The sequence below is a fragment of the Ictalurus furcatus genome, chromosome 18 (assembly GCF_023375685.1).
Source record: "Ictalurus furcatus strain D&B chromosome 18, Billie_1.0, whole genome shotgun sequence".
In the NCBI taxonomy this organism is placed as follows: Eukaryota; Metazoa; Chordata; class Actinopteri; order Siluriformes; family Ictaluridae; genus Ictalurus; species Ictalurus furcatus.
In genome coordinates, this window is record NC_071272.1 from 10,005,841 (window position 1) to 10,022,591 (window position 16,751).

General features: G+C 40.1%; 1 protein-coding gene across 1 annotated transcript in view; it reads left to right on the top strand.

Annotated features, from left to right (window-relative positions):
• chm (CHM Rab escort protein) overlaps positions 1 to 16,751 on the top strand; it is a 92,404-nt gene that overhangs the window by 57,596 nt on the left and 18,057 nt on the right. Inside the window, exons 9-12 of the mRNA XM_053648342.1 lie at positions 3,212 to 3,289; positions 6,809 to 6,913; positions 7,940 to 8,003; positions 15,152 to 15,248. Coding sequence (XP_053504317.1) covers positions 3,212 to 3,289; positions 6,809 to 6,913; positions 7,940 to 8,003; positions 15,152 to 15,248 — 344 coding nt within the window. The remainder of the gene's footprint in view (positions 1 to 3,211; positions 3,290 to 6,808; positions 6,914 to 7,939; positions 8,004 to 15,151; positions 15,249 to 16,751) is intronic.

A 16,751-nucleotide genomic window follows, 5' to 3' on the forward strand; every position in this document is an offset into this window, starting at 1 on the left:
GTGAGGTCAGGCACTGATGTCAAGTCAAAAAGGCCTAGCATGCAATCGGCATTCCAATTCATCCAAAGGTTTTCAGTGGGATTGAGGTCATGGCTTGGGTTCTTCCACATCAACCTTGGCAAACCATATCTTTATGGACCTTGCTCTGTGCACAGGGGCATTGTCATGATGAAACAGGTTTGGGCCCTTGAGTTCTGATGAAGGGAAATCTTAATATAACAGCATGCAAAGACATTCTAGACAATTGAGTGCTTCCAACTTTGTGGCAACAATTTGAGGAAGGCTCACATGTGTGTGTGACGGTCAGGTGTCCACATACTTTTGGCTGTATAGTGTACCTGTGCATATACACCGGTGATGAATGAGGGCCCATTTTGCTAAAAATCAGACAGTGACCAATTTCGTTTGACAGTTTCTAGTCTAATAATTCAAAATTCGCTCAAATGCATTAGAGATGAAAAGGAAACCTGCACAAATCATTGCCAATAAAGCTTAAATTTAGTCTACCTGCCCAGGCATTTTCCCCCAGCACAATCCAAATAAAAGCATTCCAGTTTATACAGAAAAACAACCCAATCTGGATATACTGGCAGAGAAGGCGGTGTTATCCATCACACTGATACCTGCTTGCACATGATGGATGGACAGACGATGGCATGAACCCAATAAAGCTCCTTCTATCTCAGGTTATTCACAGATCAGTGAACAGCCACCGCTAATAAAGTGATGAAATGTTTTGTCATCCTTGTGTGCATTATCCTTCAAATTTTGACAGCTGTGCCTTTTTCCTAGATTAATGGGAAGGGGAAATATATTAATTAAAAGTAGTGATTGTCTTTCCAGCATCAGCAAAGTTTATAATAGTGTTTTGTGAGAGTAGTGTAGTTCTTTGTCTAGCCCCGAAGCCAATCCCCCCCCACCCCCCCAATTTAGTGCACAGTACCCCACCTTAAGGCATTTTTATGTTAGTAGGAAACCTGACAGATGAGTGGTAATTCTCTTGTTTTAGTTTCTTCTTTAGTGGCAAGATAATTTATTATTGACCCTCACAAGACTAAGCACCTTGGTCTAGGCATGAAGAACAGGCAGTGTTCATCAAATACTTATTCATCAAAGTTGTGTGTGTATCACTAGCTAATTTTGTCATAAATTAATGACAAGATTGCATTGAACTGCAATAAAGTAATGGCAAGATTTAAAAAAAAACAAAAAACCCATAAACGTATATGCCCCTGCGTGTTTGACTTAAAAAAAAAAATTACTCACTGCATGCTATTTGTTTTCATAATTTTTCAAACGGTAGTTAATAAATCTGGTGTTATAACCTTACTGTTCCAATTTAACTTATTAGTTTGCAAACTAAAATTTGTATTCTTTAATATCCCATGGGTACCAAGCTATTATCTGTTAATAATATCATCCCATCAAATTCCCAGGGATTAAAAAAGGCAACCACCATCCTTACAAAGCCCTATGTAATTTATTTTGTGCTTGAGTATAATGTTGCTGAAGAGCCTGCAGCTTATTTGTTCAGCCTGGTACATTACCTTTTAATTAAACAAATAACTAGTTTGAGGCAATTGTTTAGTGGGGTTATGTGGGAAGGGGGAGTGTGTAGATGAAGAGAAGTAGGGAGCTGTCAAAGATTTATTTTGGATGTGACCTTCTCCGCACTTGCTGCAGCTGTAATCAGTGGAATTAATAGCATAATCAAATTATACACAAACTCATAAATCATCTGTGAGTGTGCTGTCAATGTGTCTAGCTATTAATGGCCCTCATTGTTTTGCTCGCATATTAAAAAAATCACATCCTCTGATCCCACCTTGATAGGGATTGAAATACTATTTAGAGGCTATAAAGTATGGGGGCCTGTATGAGGGTACTGGATGTTCACAACTGATAATTTAGCCTTATTTACCCCTTTGTGGGGCAAGTTCTGGAACACCGGGGAGGTTGGGGTGCTGGCAGCAGCATCACAGCTTGAGGCAGCTGCCATATTCCACTCGGTCATCCCTAGCACCATCATCACGATTGACAGTGGGCCGGTAATTAGAATAATATCAGCTTAAACATCTGTCAATTAGGTTTAATGACCTCAATGAGCCTCCCAGCCTCTAATTCTATAGTTCTATAGTATATCTGTGGAGGACAAGAGATGATTGTTGGCATGTGCGCTGTCTACCTTTAGATTAATTTGTAGGGACAGGAGCTTTTTCCTAGAGTATTTTATCCACTGTTCTTGGATTGTATGGAGAGAAACGTGTCTCACTTTAGATGTTTTCTTTTTGGTTATGAAATGAAACATGTTTTAGACCATTCATATACAATTCCTTTTACACTTTATAAAGTAGAAATGTGACCATAGTGACATTTTTATGCCTCTGCCACTAGGTAGGCATTATGTTTTCAGATTATATGTCCATCTGTCCGTCCGTCAAGAATGCGTAGAATTATCATTGTAATCAGCAGATTAACTCATTAGATTTTGGAACTGATCCAAACGGTGTCAAGGCCAAATATCCTTGTCATATATCAAATAATTTTCCTTCAATAGCTTCCTGTTTGTACGGAGCCCCCCTAGTGTCAGGTAAGAAAAAGAAATACAGCCTTGTGTAAACAGTGCCCTCAGATTTGTAAACCATACCCTCAGTTTTGTAATCCGTGCCCTCGGGTACCTGAGGGTACAGTTTACAAATCTAAGGGCATGGTTTACACAAGGCTGTATTTCTTTTTCTTACCTGACATTAGGGGGCTCCGTATGTTTGTCACACAGAGATGTTACTTACAAGTTCATGTTCAGGAACTCAAGGCGCACTGATGACATTCTGTAATTGATCCAAACAGGGTTTAACCTAGGGTCACAGCTAGGTCAAATGTGTAAAATAGTTTTTCTTCAATAGTTTCCTTCCTGTGTAAAGTATATTATAAGGGTATTTAAGGCATACCACTTACTAACAAGAAAGACTAGACTTTTGGTAGTGGAGTCATCCCCATTGACACTGTTGACCTCCAATACTTTTTATTTTGCTACTTGTTATCCTGCTATAACCCCTTTTACTATTGATTAAGAAATCGTCTGCAAGTTATGTTTAATGTCATGCTATCCATTGTAATTATGGATGTTTGCTTGATCCATTAACTTTGAGAACAGTGTGTGTCTGTGTCTGAAAATGTGTGTGTGTGTCTGTGTGTTTGCCTTATTTTATAGAATGTGTGCTGTTTTTGGGGGCATTTATTGTCTGCGCCATTCTGTGCAGTGCCTGGTAGTGGACAAGGAGTCGGGCAAGTAAGTTCTTCATTGATCCACCAGATACACTGAGTAAGTTCTGACACAAATACCAAAATAAAAGAATATGAAAGGGTGGTGGAGAGGGAAGGGTTAAAATGATAGATATAGAATTAATTAATTTGCAGGGAAGAAGCAGTGTGCAGCCCTCCTGAAGCATCTGAGTTCAGAAGACAAATCACTAGTCCTGCCACTTGGGCCAGCAATGAGTGATGCAGATTTTTCCTTGTGGCTTTACCATCACCAATTGATTTTCATCTGAAGACAAAAACAACCTTTATTGCTGCCTCTTAAAAAATGAGAGTTTGCCTCCAGTCTCCTTTTTTAATCTGTGCTTATAATGTGCATCAGGCTTCACTAGAAACAGCTTTAGTGAGATTCAAAGGCAGACTGTTGTGATAAACTAGTTAGATCAGGGTGTTTTTGGCCTGGCCTTGCACTCCTTTCATTCCCACTTGGTTTTGGGTTACTGTGTATTTGGTTCTTAAAGAATAATAGCTATAAGTGGTAGTGTTCCATAGCTAGTGTCCAACAGAACACCGTACAAAAGATAACAGTGTAGCTGCTGAGATATCACAGTTTGAATTTGTCAGCCGACTTTGAATCTCTGTTGAGATGGATGATATTACCCTTTTATAGAATGCATAAAGTACTCTCAGGCTCCTAAGTTGACTACCTACCTCTTGTTTCATTTTATACAGTGCATCCGGAAAGTATTCACAGCGCTTCACTTTTCCCACATTTTGTTATGTTACAGCCTTATTCCAAAATGGATTAAATTCATTATTTTCCTCAAAATTCTACAAACAATACCCCATAATGACAACATGAAAGAAGTTTGTTTGAAATGCAAATTTATTAAAAATAAAAAAACAAGCGCTGTGAATACTTTCTGGATGCACTGTAGATCTTGAATTATATGAACTAACCCTGTAAGAGATAGTATATTCTTCTACTGCCAGATTTACTTTAGCATTGTTGCAGGTAAAACTCCTGGACCTGGGCCTGAACGCCATAGTCTGTAACAAAATTTTGGATTTCCACACCAGTAGCCCCCATCATATGCACATTGGTAAACAAACATCCTCCACGCTTATCATCGATATTGAGAAACCACCCTCCTTCTCAAGGCAATGTGCTGAGCTCAATTCTGTACTCTCTGTACACACACGACTGCAGGGCCAAGCACAGATCCAACACCATCCTGAAGATGCTGTCAGAGTGGTGCTAGGAGAGCAACCTCACCATACATATGAGCAAGCCCAAGGAACTGATTGTGGACTACCAGAAGAAAGAAATAGTGTGCAAGCCTTATAATCATCAGAGGGGAAGCTGTAGATAGGATCAGCAGGTTAAGCTTCCTTGGAGTCACCCTCACCAACAAATGCAAGTGGAAACAACACACTAAACACTGTTAAGAAGGCCCACTAATGCCTCTATTTCCTCAAGCGTCTGAAGGAAGTCAACCATGGTCCTTTAGAGTTTTTAATCACAGGGTGAATATCATCCTGGAAGAGCAAATGCACAACACAGGACTGTAAGCACTGTAGTGGTGAAAACAGCTGAAAGAATCATGGGAACTCAGCCCCTGGGCATAAAGGACATTTACACCACATGCTGACTGACAAAGGCAGGCTGCATCATGAAAGACTCCAGTCACCCTGCTCACACATTTTTTTTCACTCTCTCCCCACTTCTGATAAGTTGATGTGGGAGAATGTGCAAATATGAATTTCATTGTGTAGTGTATGCTGTACTCATGCACATGACAAACTTGAAACTTAAAAATATATATATATATATATATATATATATATCTTAATGAATGAACAGTTTCTGCATCACTAATACCCCTCATCAATACCAAAATGTACTGCCTGCAATTACACAGGCCTTTTGAAGTTTCTCACCCAGTTATCCAAAGTTCAGCATGTGGATCAAGGACCATTGTTCCACTGGTTGGAGCCATCCATAAGTGTTCTGAGTGTTTCAAACCAAAGTGTCAATCATTCCTGTTAATTCAGTCCATAAGAAGCACTCAGAGGGCACACTGTAGAGAACTGCTGCCCTCCAACTGTGGCGGCCGAGTGTCAGCTCAACCCTGCTTGTGCCATACATCACTGAGAGAAAATAGGTTCCATGAAGGTGAAGCGGTAGTAGAAAAAAGAAGAGTTGGCAAGGTTTCTGGCAGGCTGAACAATGATTTTAATTTCCCCAGTATCATAAATTACCACCTTACGTCTTGACTTATTACAGGCATAAACTGAAAAGGGTAGAACTAGATTAATAATGCAGTAGAGGATTATGGGACCTTAGAGCCCAACTGCCATGTTGGCATCAAAGTCAGTCAGCTGGCTGCCAAACTTGTTAATGAGGCTGATGGTCCACTTGATCGTGTATCTGAGTTGGATGTTTAGCCCTGCTAATCAGCTTCTGCATCTGAATTTTGTTGTATTTTGAAGTTCTGTTATCCTTTTACAACTTTAGCTCTTTTTTGTTATCTTTTACCTCTCCTGTTACACAAGTGGTGGTAAATGATCTTGAAACCAAATGAAACTATCAACACTTGAATAAATGTTGAACAGACCCTTGTAAACTTGGTCTGTGTGCATTATACAGTAGTTGTGGCAAATGTTTAAATATATTTAAATGCATTTCAATAAGAAGTTCCAGATTTTGAGCCCTTACAACAAGTTTAACCAACAGCTCTCTAAATACAAGCTCTTTGAATTTGTCAGACGGTAGTTAATTGACGTCAATTAGTCAATGACCTTTTCACCTTGGCATAGTTTGCCATGAAATGTTTACAAACTTAACCTGGTTTCTTTATTTAAACAACACTGCACCATGCACTGTGGACATGATAACCATTCAGTCCCACAGTCTGAAAAAAAAATTCACAAAGTGTGGTCTTGATAAGGGCCCTTTTTTTTAGGTGTGTCAGAGTTGTGGACTTCCCATATCTCCTGGCAATTGATGAAGCCTTCAGCCTTCTTTGTCAATTCCCCTCAGTAAATAAATCTTCATTTACCTAAACAGGTCTGTACTTCATTCAGTCCTGTATGAAGGGAGAATTGTAATGATGGTCACACTTTTTGTCGGGCATTGAGTCATTCACCTTGCCCTTTATTGTTTTGTGAAAGTCATTTCAAGTCATTTCAAGGATGTCACCCCTAACCCATTAGTCAGGATAATGAGCCCTATAAAGCACATTTATAACTCTTGACATAAGCTGACATATTCCCCTACGTTCACTGTTCTTCCACTTTTTGTCCATCAGAAGAGTGGGAGTGTACCAGGCACACACTTCCCTGGATTTGTGCTAATACATTAGCATCAACAAAATTTATGACCACCACAGATTGAATGTTGAATTTTAAATATTATGTATAAAATAGCATTATTATATAATGTGTATTTAGGTAGAGTACATTTTTGTGCTGAAACTTTTATATTTTGGTGTCACTAGTAGGAAGTTCAAGACCAGACATTTATAAATTTGGTCTTTGCTGTTTGTAGGTGTAAAGCTGTGATTGACACCCATGGTCAGCGTATTAGTTGCAGCCATTTTGTGGTGGAAGACAGCTACATCCGAGACGACCAGAGAATGCAAACAGCATACAAGTGAGTTGTAAAAAGTTGACACATTAAAAAAATATATATTTTTTTTCACATTCAGCTTTTTTATTGAACAGATTTCACTTAAAGTTTTATGGTTTTCTACACCGAGTTTATCATTAAGTGGGATTGAAAGATGTAAAATATGCTGTGTAATTAGTGTCAAAAACCACACGCGTGGTAAACCATTCTTGTGAGGGAGCATTTCTGCTCTGTGTGCATAAATATGGTCCCGCGAGCACGGAGCTGTGACGAGCACTCGTTTGACCCTCTCTACACCCTCGCTACTGTTCAACACTCGCTTACTCCTCTGCGGCTACGCTGCCCAATACACAGCAAGCTGTGATCTACTGTGTTCTGACACCTTTATAGCCAACATTAATATTTTCAGCAATTTGTGCTACAGCAGTTCTTTTGTGGGATCAGACCGGATGGGCTAGCCTTTGCTCCCAAGGTGCTTCAGTGAGCCTTGGGTGCCCATGACTTCGTAACTGATTCAGCAGGTTGTCCTTCCTCAGACCACTTTTGGTTGGTACTAGCCACTGCATACTGGGAACACCCCAAAAGACCTGCGGTTTTGGAGATGCTCTGACCCAGTCGTCTAGCCATCACAATTTGGCCCTTGTCAGAGTTGCTTAGATCCTTACACTTACCCATTTTTCAGCTTACAACACATCAACATTGAGAACTGACCTTTCACTTGCTGCCTAATATGTCCCACCCCTTGACAGGTGCCATTGTAACGAGATAATCACCTGTCAGTGGTTTTAATGTTATGTTGACCCATAATGCTCACCTGTCAGTGGTTTTAATGTTATGTCTGATTGGTGTATAATCATAGTGGTGCAAGTTAGATATATTATTGCGCATTCTGTGTATTTTTCTTTCTCTCTCCCTCTTTGTCACTCTTTAAGCTTTTCTTAATTTCTTACACACACAGGTTTATAGGTTTCATAGGTTTACAGTTTATGCATTTTCTTAAATCCTACATAATTTTTGCTTTTTAATTTGTCTGTTTTTGTTCTGTCACAGGAAGATATCCAGAGCAGTGGTCATCACAGACCGGTCGATTTTACCCTCCCAATCTGATCACCAGGTACTTATTTAGTTTTATGTGGCTAGTCTGTCTGTCTTTGCTGTTTTTCCATCTTTCACTTTGCCCCAATCTGCAGTTTCCCCCTGTTCTTCCTCACATAATAAAAAAAGCCCATCAGAGGAAAAGGTTTGCATTTCCATATGCACTTTAAAATTCAGATGCCTTCACCTTGGCTGTGCCATGTGTTTTTTGTTTTTTTTTGTTTTGTTTTGTTTTGTTTTGTTTTTTTGCCTACCTAGTCCATTAACTGTGGAACTGATTCTGACATAGCAGAACAAACAGAGCTGAGTGCTCACCAGGGCACTGTATTGTAGTTGTAATAGAAAGCTGACAAAAATAATAAAAATTGTATGGGTAGCTACTGAATTGTTTATAAATGCATTCACATTTATTTATTTATCATACAGGTGGTTTTATTCCATCCAGTTGAGTAACAATTTAAACAGCTAACGTTAGCTAGGTGACGAGGTTGAAGTTATTCTTATTCAGTTATTCTTCTTCTTATGGGCAGCTGTGGCTTGGGCTGCATGCGGGTTGGCCACTAATCATAGGGTTGGCGGTTCGATTCCCGGCCCACGTGACCACATGCCGAAGTGTTCTTGGGCAAGACACTGAACCCCAAGTTGCTCCTGATGGAAAGATAGCGTCTTGCATGGCAGCTCTGCTACCGTGTGTGTGTGTGAATGGGTGAATGAGCCAGTGTAAAGCACTTTGGATAAAAGCGCTATATAAGTGCACACCATTTACCATTTATTCAGATTTTCCGTTTCAACTTAAGTCCAGGTCTTATGAGCTCACGGCTGTAGATGGCAACATGAAGTGCACTGATATCACTGTAGAACCCGGTGTGTATGGGTGCGGAGGAAGATCTAGGAGGCAGGCGTTATTTCAACAGAGCTCCTCACTTGTGTTTATTTGGACCGCATTTTTCAGTGCACTTTCAAAAAGTCAAACAAACAGGACAAACCGACAGAAAATGGGCCGTCACTTGTTCGTGGCTTTTGCCCCATTCAAATGGGATAGCGCAACATAAGGCTGAATTTGCTGACCATCGGTTACTCTCACTTTGTCAGAGGTGTGATTCAGGGTCTCATTGCATGACTGCCCCAAGGGGAAATCCCAAAGGGGAATCCCTGCCAAAGGTGGAGGGCTGGAGTGTTACCCAACCTCTCTGTCCCCCTGTCATGGAGTTGACTTCAACAGGCCCTGCATCACCTCCCCACAACATGCCTCGCTCCTACAGGACCCATCCTCAAACAATTCTCATACCAGTACCTGAAACCTTGACTTATTTGTCCCAAGAATTAGTGTATGGGTGAGGCAAGGACTTACCACCTCTACTCTACTTTTGCCCCGGTATTTAATAATGACTGGCTACAGAGGATACTCATGAACATCCCCGTGCACACACCTCACTTTCACCAACTGTGCATTTCCCAGTGCCCCACATTGTTATGAACTGCTCCAGTATCACCAGTTTGATGGCCTGTTCTTCGTTCCTCTCCTCTGCCAGCAACCACAGACAGTAGTCTTTCAGCTGCTTTGACACAGCAAACGGGCAGCTGATCTTGGTGAGGACTGCAGGACCACCCACTTGATGCTAAGATACTCGAGCTGCATCTTTGGCAGCAGCTGCTGGGCGGCAAGCTGGTCTTCTCCTGATAGCAAGAGGAGGAGTCAGAGTTCCTTCCTCCTCCAGTCATTCCCACCCAGCTGCCACATGCTCAAAAAGCTCCATGAAGGCCATCTTGGTGAGCATCAGGTGTGGGATGGAGGCAGTGGACACAGCTGGAGATGTTGTGGGCTGCAGCATCTTCTGGAGTGCCTGTTAGGTCTCTGCCTGCTCCTGCATGAGGGCATAAAAGCTCAGCTGCTGCTCGTTGCACAGGAGAAGTGCTTGGTGCTGGATTTGGTCTAGGCTGGTGAGGGACTTTATGATGCCGCCTAGTAGGGAGGCTTCCATGGTAGTGTATGAGTCCTTCTTGATCCTGGGTTTTGGCATCACTGTAGAATCCAGTGTTTTTGGGTGCGGAGGTAGACTCAGGGCAGGGTGAATTTTATCAGAGCGCTGCACTAGTGTTTATTTGCACTGCGCTTTTCAGCACAGTTTCAAAAACTCGACCAAAAAGAACAAACCAGCAGAAGAGGGTCGGTCACTAGCTTGCAGCTTTCGCTCCCTTCAAGTTCAAGTTTCACACTTCACTGTGTGTGTGTTTAGATTTTTAACAAAATCTAACAATATCATATGAAAATACTAAGTGTAATGTATTGTAGAAATATTCAGTATGAAGAAAGTTAACTTTAGGATTTTTTAAATAATGGGCCTGTGAATGTGGCAGATCAAATGCAGGCAAATTGCACTTTTTGCCTACGCCATTATATAATTATTATTATTATATACCATTAGATCATTATTATTACATTTACGGCATTTCGCAGACACTCTTATCCAGAGCGCCTTACATTTATCTGATTTATACAACTGAGCAATTGAGGGTTAAGGGCCTTGCCCAAGGGCCCAACAGTGGTAGATTGGCAGTGCTGGGGCTTTTGATCCTGACTCCTGACCTTCTGATCAGTTACCCTGAGCCTTTAACCCCTGAACCACCACTGCGCATAAATGCCTATTACATTATCATTACAGTTATTTTCATATGAAATTGTCAAATGCCATTTCATGTCAAAACTTCATAGTGCCATGATTTAAAGAATTGTACAGTACTGTAAATTTCTTCATATTGAGCATCTTGAAAGCACATATTTAGTTTCATGAATAGGTGCCATATTTTTGAGACTTTTTCCTAATGAAGAGTTAAAGGTATTGGAATTGGGCAGAAAGTGGGGGGAAAAAACAGAATAAGAAGCTGGTGAATTAGAAGCCAGTTTCAGCCTCATTACCTAGTTATCTTTTTAAACTGCTAAATAACTGGATGGAATTTATCATACACTTGTATGATAAATATATGTGAATGCATCTACAACCAATTCAGTAACTACCCATTTTTTGCCAGCTTTTTAATGCAAGTACAATACAATTTCCATTCTGTGGAGCACTCTGTTCCGTTCGTTCCGCCATACCAGAGGCAGCTCCACTGGTAATGGGCTGGGCGTAGCTAGCTTTCAGAACACCTCCCACTCCAAAATCAGTTTACCAATAGAGATTTAAGGTGAACGCCACCTTCTAAGACCCACCCAGTTTAAAAATAAATAAATAAAATGTGCCAAAAGTCAGAAGCAAAACAACGATTCCAGAAACAGAAGAGTAATTCCAGAAGCAAAAATCCAGAATTAAAAAAGAATGAAAGCAAAATCCAGTGTGAATCAGAAGTAGTTGTTCTGAAAAATTCATTTTGATTTGATTCTCATTGCTTAAAATATTTTGTAAAATTGATCATTAATACTTTGCTTGTGGAGATATATATATATATATATATATATATATATATATATATATATATATATATATATATATATATATATATATATATATATCTGCCAGAAAATATATCTGCCAAATATAATTTTTTTTTTTTTTTTTTTTTTTTTAAGACTCAAGTGAAGTGAGAAATGGTGGCTGTGACAAAACAAAATATTCAGACATGGTTTAATTAGCTATTTATCCTTTACAATTAATTTTTTTTTATCTTACTGTTTTAACAAGACATATCATTTCTGTGCTTTCCAGTCAGTCCACCTGATGTATTTTTGGTTTAGCATAATGTGGAATAAAACTTCTAGGACTATATCTGGATTTATCTGCATTTATGAATCAGCATAATGAGAGTACCATTGGGTTTGCACGCATCACATGTCATATCAGGTGATGTGGAGGGGATCCACATCATCTCCACGCAGACTCTCCACTGGTGTCCTACAAGGCTTAGCATTTGGTCCTCTTCTGCTCTCCCTTTATACTCGATTTTTTGGTGAGATCCTGGGTTCTCACATGGGTTCTCATACCACGGCTATGTGGCTCACAGTTCATCTCATCCTCTCCTTTCCTCCCTCACACAGTCATGTTTTTCTCAGACCTCAGCATGTCATTCAGACATCATGAATCGCAGCTAATCAATCAGCTAATCAAAACTGAAGTGCTGTTCATCCCATGTGATTCATCCCCATGTCCAGATCTTGCGATGTCCCTGGAGAACTCTCTGATCTCACCTTCGGTCACTGCATGCAACCTTGGTATAATCATGGACAACCAGTTGTTCTTTTCCCCACACACTGCTAATCTGACATGCCCATGTTGATTTATCCTTTACAGCATCAGAAGGATTCATCCATTTCTATCCACACTGGTTACCCAGGTGCTTGTTCAGTCCCTTTCCATTTCGAGACTGGACTACTGCAACTCATTCCTACCATTCAACTTCTGCAGCTGATACAGAATGCAGCTGTGTGATTTGTTTTCAGCCTTCCTAAATTTTCCCACACCACCCCATTGCTGTGCTCCCTCCAATGGTTTCTTGTAGCTTTCCACAACAGATTTAAAACTCTGATGCTTGCCTACAAAGACAAAAATAGACCAGCACCCACTTACCGTACCTCAAAGCACTTATCACACCCCGCACTGCACCATGCTCTCTCCGATCCTCTGTCAGTGCTCGATTGGTCCCACCACCTCTCGGGTTACAAGGAAGGCATGCATCAAGACTCTTCTCTGTTTTGGCACTGGCAGTCTTCAAAGGACATCAAAGACCTACCTCTTCCTGAAGTACTTAAACTAGCACTTAAAAAATGTTTGTGTGCTTTTCTTACTATATTACCTCCCCAAAATATTATTTAGATCGATTGTAATTTTTAGTCTTATCCTAGTGAACCAGTATCAGGATATATTTATTGATAGAGACTTCAAAGCACTTTTGTCACTCTGGATAATTTAGTCTGCCAAATCCAATAAATGTAAATATTTACATGCACTTGGTATGTAAACAAACTTTTTTTTTTCTTGGTCCTTGTGTATTTACATTTATTCACTTAGCAGACGCTTTTATCCAAAGCGACTTACAAATGAGAAAGATACAAGCAAAGTATCGTGTATAGTTACAATCAAAATTATTCAACCCCCATTGCAAATCAGGTTTATTGTCAAAATTTACAGACTTTGAGTTGTTTGCAATGAACAAATCAAACAAAAGCAATTGAAATAGTTCAACACACGAATGCCTCAATTGGTTTCCCCAAATTCAATTGAAAATGCATAGCTTCTTGCAGCGTTCCTGAGGAATCTTAAGCCCATTCCTCATGAGCCCATTCAGTTCAATAATACTCTTGGGCTTGCGTGCAACCGCCTTCTTCAAATCCCACCAGAGATTTTCTATGGGGTTCAAGTCAGGTGAATGTGATGGCCCTGTAGAATCTTCTAGGACTTCTTCTGCAACCAAGCCTTAGTTGAATTTGAGGTATGATTGGGATCACTGTCCTGTTGGAAGGTCTAATGACGCCCAAGCTTCAGCTTCCTCACAGACGACATGACATTTTCTCCTAATATTTCCTGATACTTCAATGAATCCATCCTGCTGCTGGTTTCCAGTGCCAGCGGATGCAAGCAGCCCCAGAGCATCACCGAGCTACCACCATGCGTGAACGTGGACAGTGTGTTCTTTCTTCATTCTTCTTACTCCAGACATTCCGCTGATCCATCGTGCGGAAGTTTTGTTTCATCGCTCCACAGAACAGAATCCCAAACTTCTGTGGCTTATTTATATGATTTTGGGCCAACTTTTCTTGTGCTTTTGGGTCAGTAGTGGTTTATGTCTTGGAGTTCTGGCACGGAAACCTTCTGTGTTTGTACACATGCTCACTGAAACCTCAGTGCCTGTTGCCACCAAGTCTTGCTGCAGGTCTTTTACAATCATGCAAGAGTTTTTCACAACCTGCCTTCTCAGAAATCTGGTTGCAGCTGTTGATAGCTTCTGTTTTCTGCCCCGTCCAGGTATTTCATTTACAGTATTTTCTGCCCCTAGCCTGTTCAGGTATTTCATATGTTCCAGCTCAAGCACACCTGATGCAACTAATGCAGCCCTTGATTAGTTGCATCAGGCCTGCTTATCACCTGTTTTGCATATTTGTGCTGTTGTGAGGGATTCCATTCAGGGGTTGAATAATTTTGAGACTGGAGAAATCATTATAAGTTGCATTTTCAGTTGAATTTGGGGAAACCTCTTGAAGCATTCATTGTGTTGAACTATTTCAATTGCTTTTGTTTGATTTGTTCATTGCAAACAGCTCAAAGTCAATAAACCTGATTTGCAATAGGGGTTGAATAATTTTGATTGCAACTGTATGTGTATGTAGGTAAGATTGATACTAACTACTGGACATGGCCCCATTCACAACTGGCATTAACATGCGTCCTGAATGATTGGATCACAAGTGGACAGCCGAGACACATAGCCGTTCGCTGGCTTTCATGCATCTTTCCACAGGAGAAAGGGTGTTGTGCAAATTTATTATGTCAGCCTTCCGCTGCATTTAATTTCAGGTAGAAATGTCCCACGAATGCCATTTTAATCTACCTTTATGTACTGTTTCAAACATTTCGCTTGTGTGGTCTGCGAACAAAACTTATAAATGAATAGGAGAAGAGACAGCGAAAGAAACTACAAACAGCAGCTGCTTTTGTCTCTGCTGGTAGTGTTGTCTTAATCCATTATCTTAGTGGTGGAGAGCTCTACTTTTCAGGGCGATTTCCAAACAGTCTCACAACGAGTATGTATTTTATGCTTTTGATTACATTGTAGCAATGATTACGTGTTTTATGTTGTCCAAGACGCATCAAGATGCATTAGCTTTCACACTACAAATGGGATGTGGTCATGGCATCCTAGACTTCTTCCGAATGTGGTTTTAGTAATCAAAACCCAAAATGTACCTTTGGGATGCATTTGACCCCGGTCACACCTGTACTGGCCACTTATGATCTGATCACCCAGAATGCACGTTAATGCCAGGTGTCAACAGGACCTTTGTCTCTTATTAGTGCTTTCAGTGTTTGATAAACTGCAAAGACTGAGTACAATCCTGTTAAGTCTCTTTTTTTCCCCCGAAGCAAATCATTTGACTTTGTACAGTATTGAGATATAATACTATAATTTTTTTCTTACCCTTGCCCTCTTTATTATCCTTGTATGTCCATTGTGCAGATTTCATTGGTGACCGTCCCTCCTCTTGAGCCTTCCTCTCCGGCTGTAAGGATGGTGGAGCTCAGTTCATTCTCCATGACGTGCATGCCTGGAACCTGTAAGTTACACAATGCATGACTCAGGACAAGTCCTCAAGGTTATGGGTCATTTGTGATTACTTCATAATCCTAGGTTGCTAAAATCAGTGTTTGGTGGTACAGTATCTCACAAAAGTCAGTCCACCCCTCACATTTTTATAAATATTTGATTATATCTTTTCATGTGACAACACTGAAGAAATGACACTTTGCTACTATGTAAAATAGTGAGTGTACAGCTTGTGTAACAGTGTAAATTTGCTGTCCCCTCAAAATAACTCAACACACAGCCATTAATGTCTAAACCGCTGGCAACAAAAGTGTGTACACCCCTAAGTGAAAATGTCCAAATTGGGCCCAATTAGCCATTTTCCCTCCCTGGTGTCATGTGACTTGTTAGTGTTACAAGGTCTCAGGTGTGAATGGGGAGCAAGTGTGTTAAATTTGGTGTCATTGCTCTCACACTCCCTCATACTGATTTCTGGAAGTTCAACATGGCACCTCATGGCAAAGAACTATCTGAGGATCTGAAAAAAAGAATTGTTGCTCTACATAAAGATGGCCTAGGCTGTAAGAAGATTGCCAAGACCCTGACACTGAGCTGCAGCATGTTATTACCGCAAAGTAGGCTCTTGAATATCTGAATTAGCTAAAATCACAATTAATAATAGAATAAATTAATAATAGAATGTGCATTATAATGATTTTATTGTCCCTAAATGATAGTACACGGCCATGATATCCAGAGCCTTTTTTTTTCTTCAGATTATATTACTAGTTTTTTTTTTTTTTTTTTTTTAAACTTTCCCAAATTTACTGACACAGCCTGGAAGCCCTTCTCCTTTCCCCCAATATCACATGCTTTGGTCTAGCACAGGGCCCTTGGTTTCTGTAAATGGTATATTGAGTTTGTTAATGTGAAAAAATTATATCAGTGTGCGTTCGACTAAAATTTGATGTTAAATAAATACTTGTAAAATTTTGGTTAGTGATAATTCACCCAAAAAATGTAATTCTGTCATCAACTACTCACACTCATGTTATTCCAAACCAATAAGACTTTCGTTTATCTTCCCACGAAAGCAGAAGGTTTTTTTGTCAAAAGGTCTCGTGTCCTCACCATATAATCTGACAGAGTCGTCTTTTTTTTTCCTTATGTATTTCCTTATGAATTCCAATCTAGCTTTCCGATTCTTAGTACTTATGAGTGGTTTGCATTTCTATACCTCTATATTTCTGCTGTAAAAGTCTTCTTCGACGGTTGATTGTGATACCTTCACCCCAGCCCTGTGGAGGTTGTTGGTGATGTCACTGACTGTTGTTTTTGTGGTTTTCGTCACAGCTCTCACTATATTTCTGTCATCAACTGTTGTTGTTTTCTTTGGCTGACCCATTCGGTGTCTGTTGCACAATATACCAGTGGTTTCTTTCTTTTTCAGGACATTCCAAATTGTTTTATTGGCTATGCCCAGTGTTTGTACAATGCCTCAGCTTCAAAATTGCTTGCTTTTCTCCCAGAGACA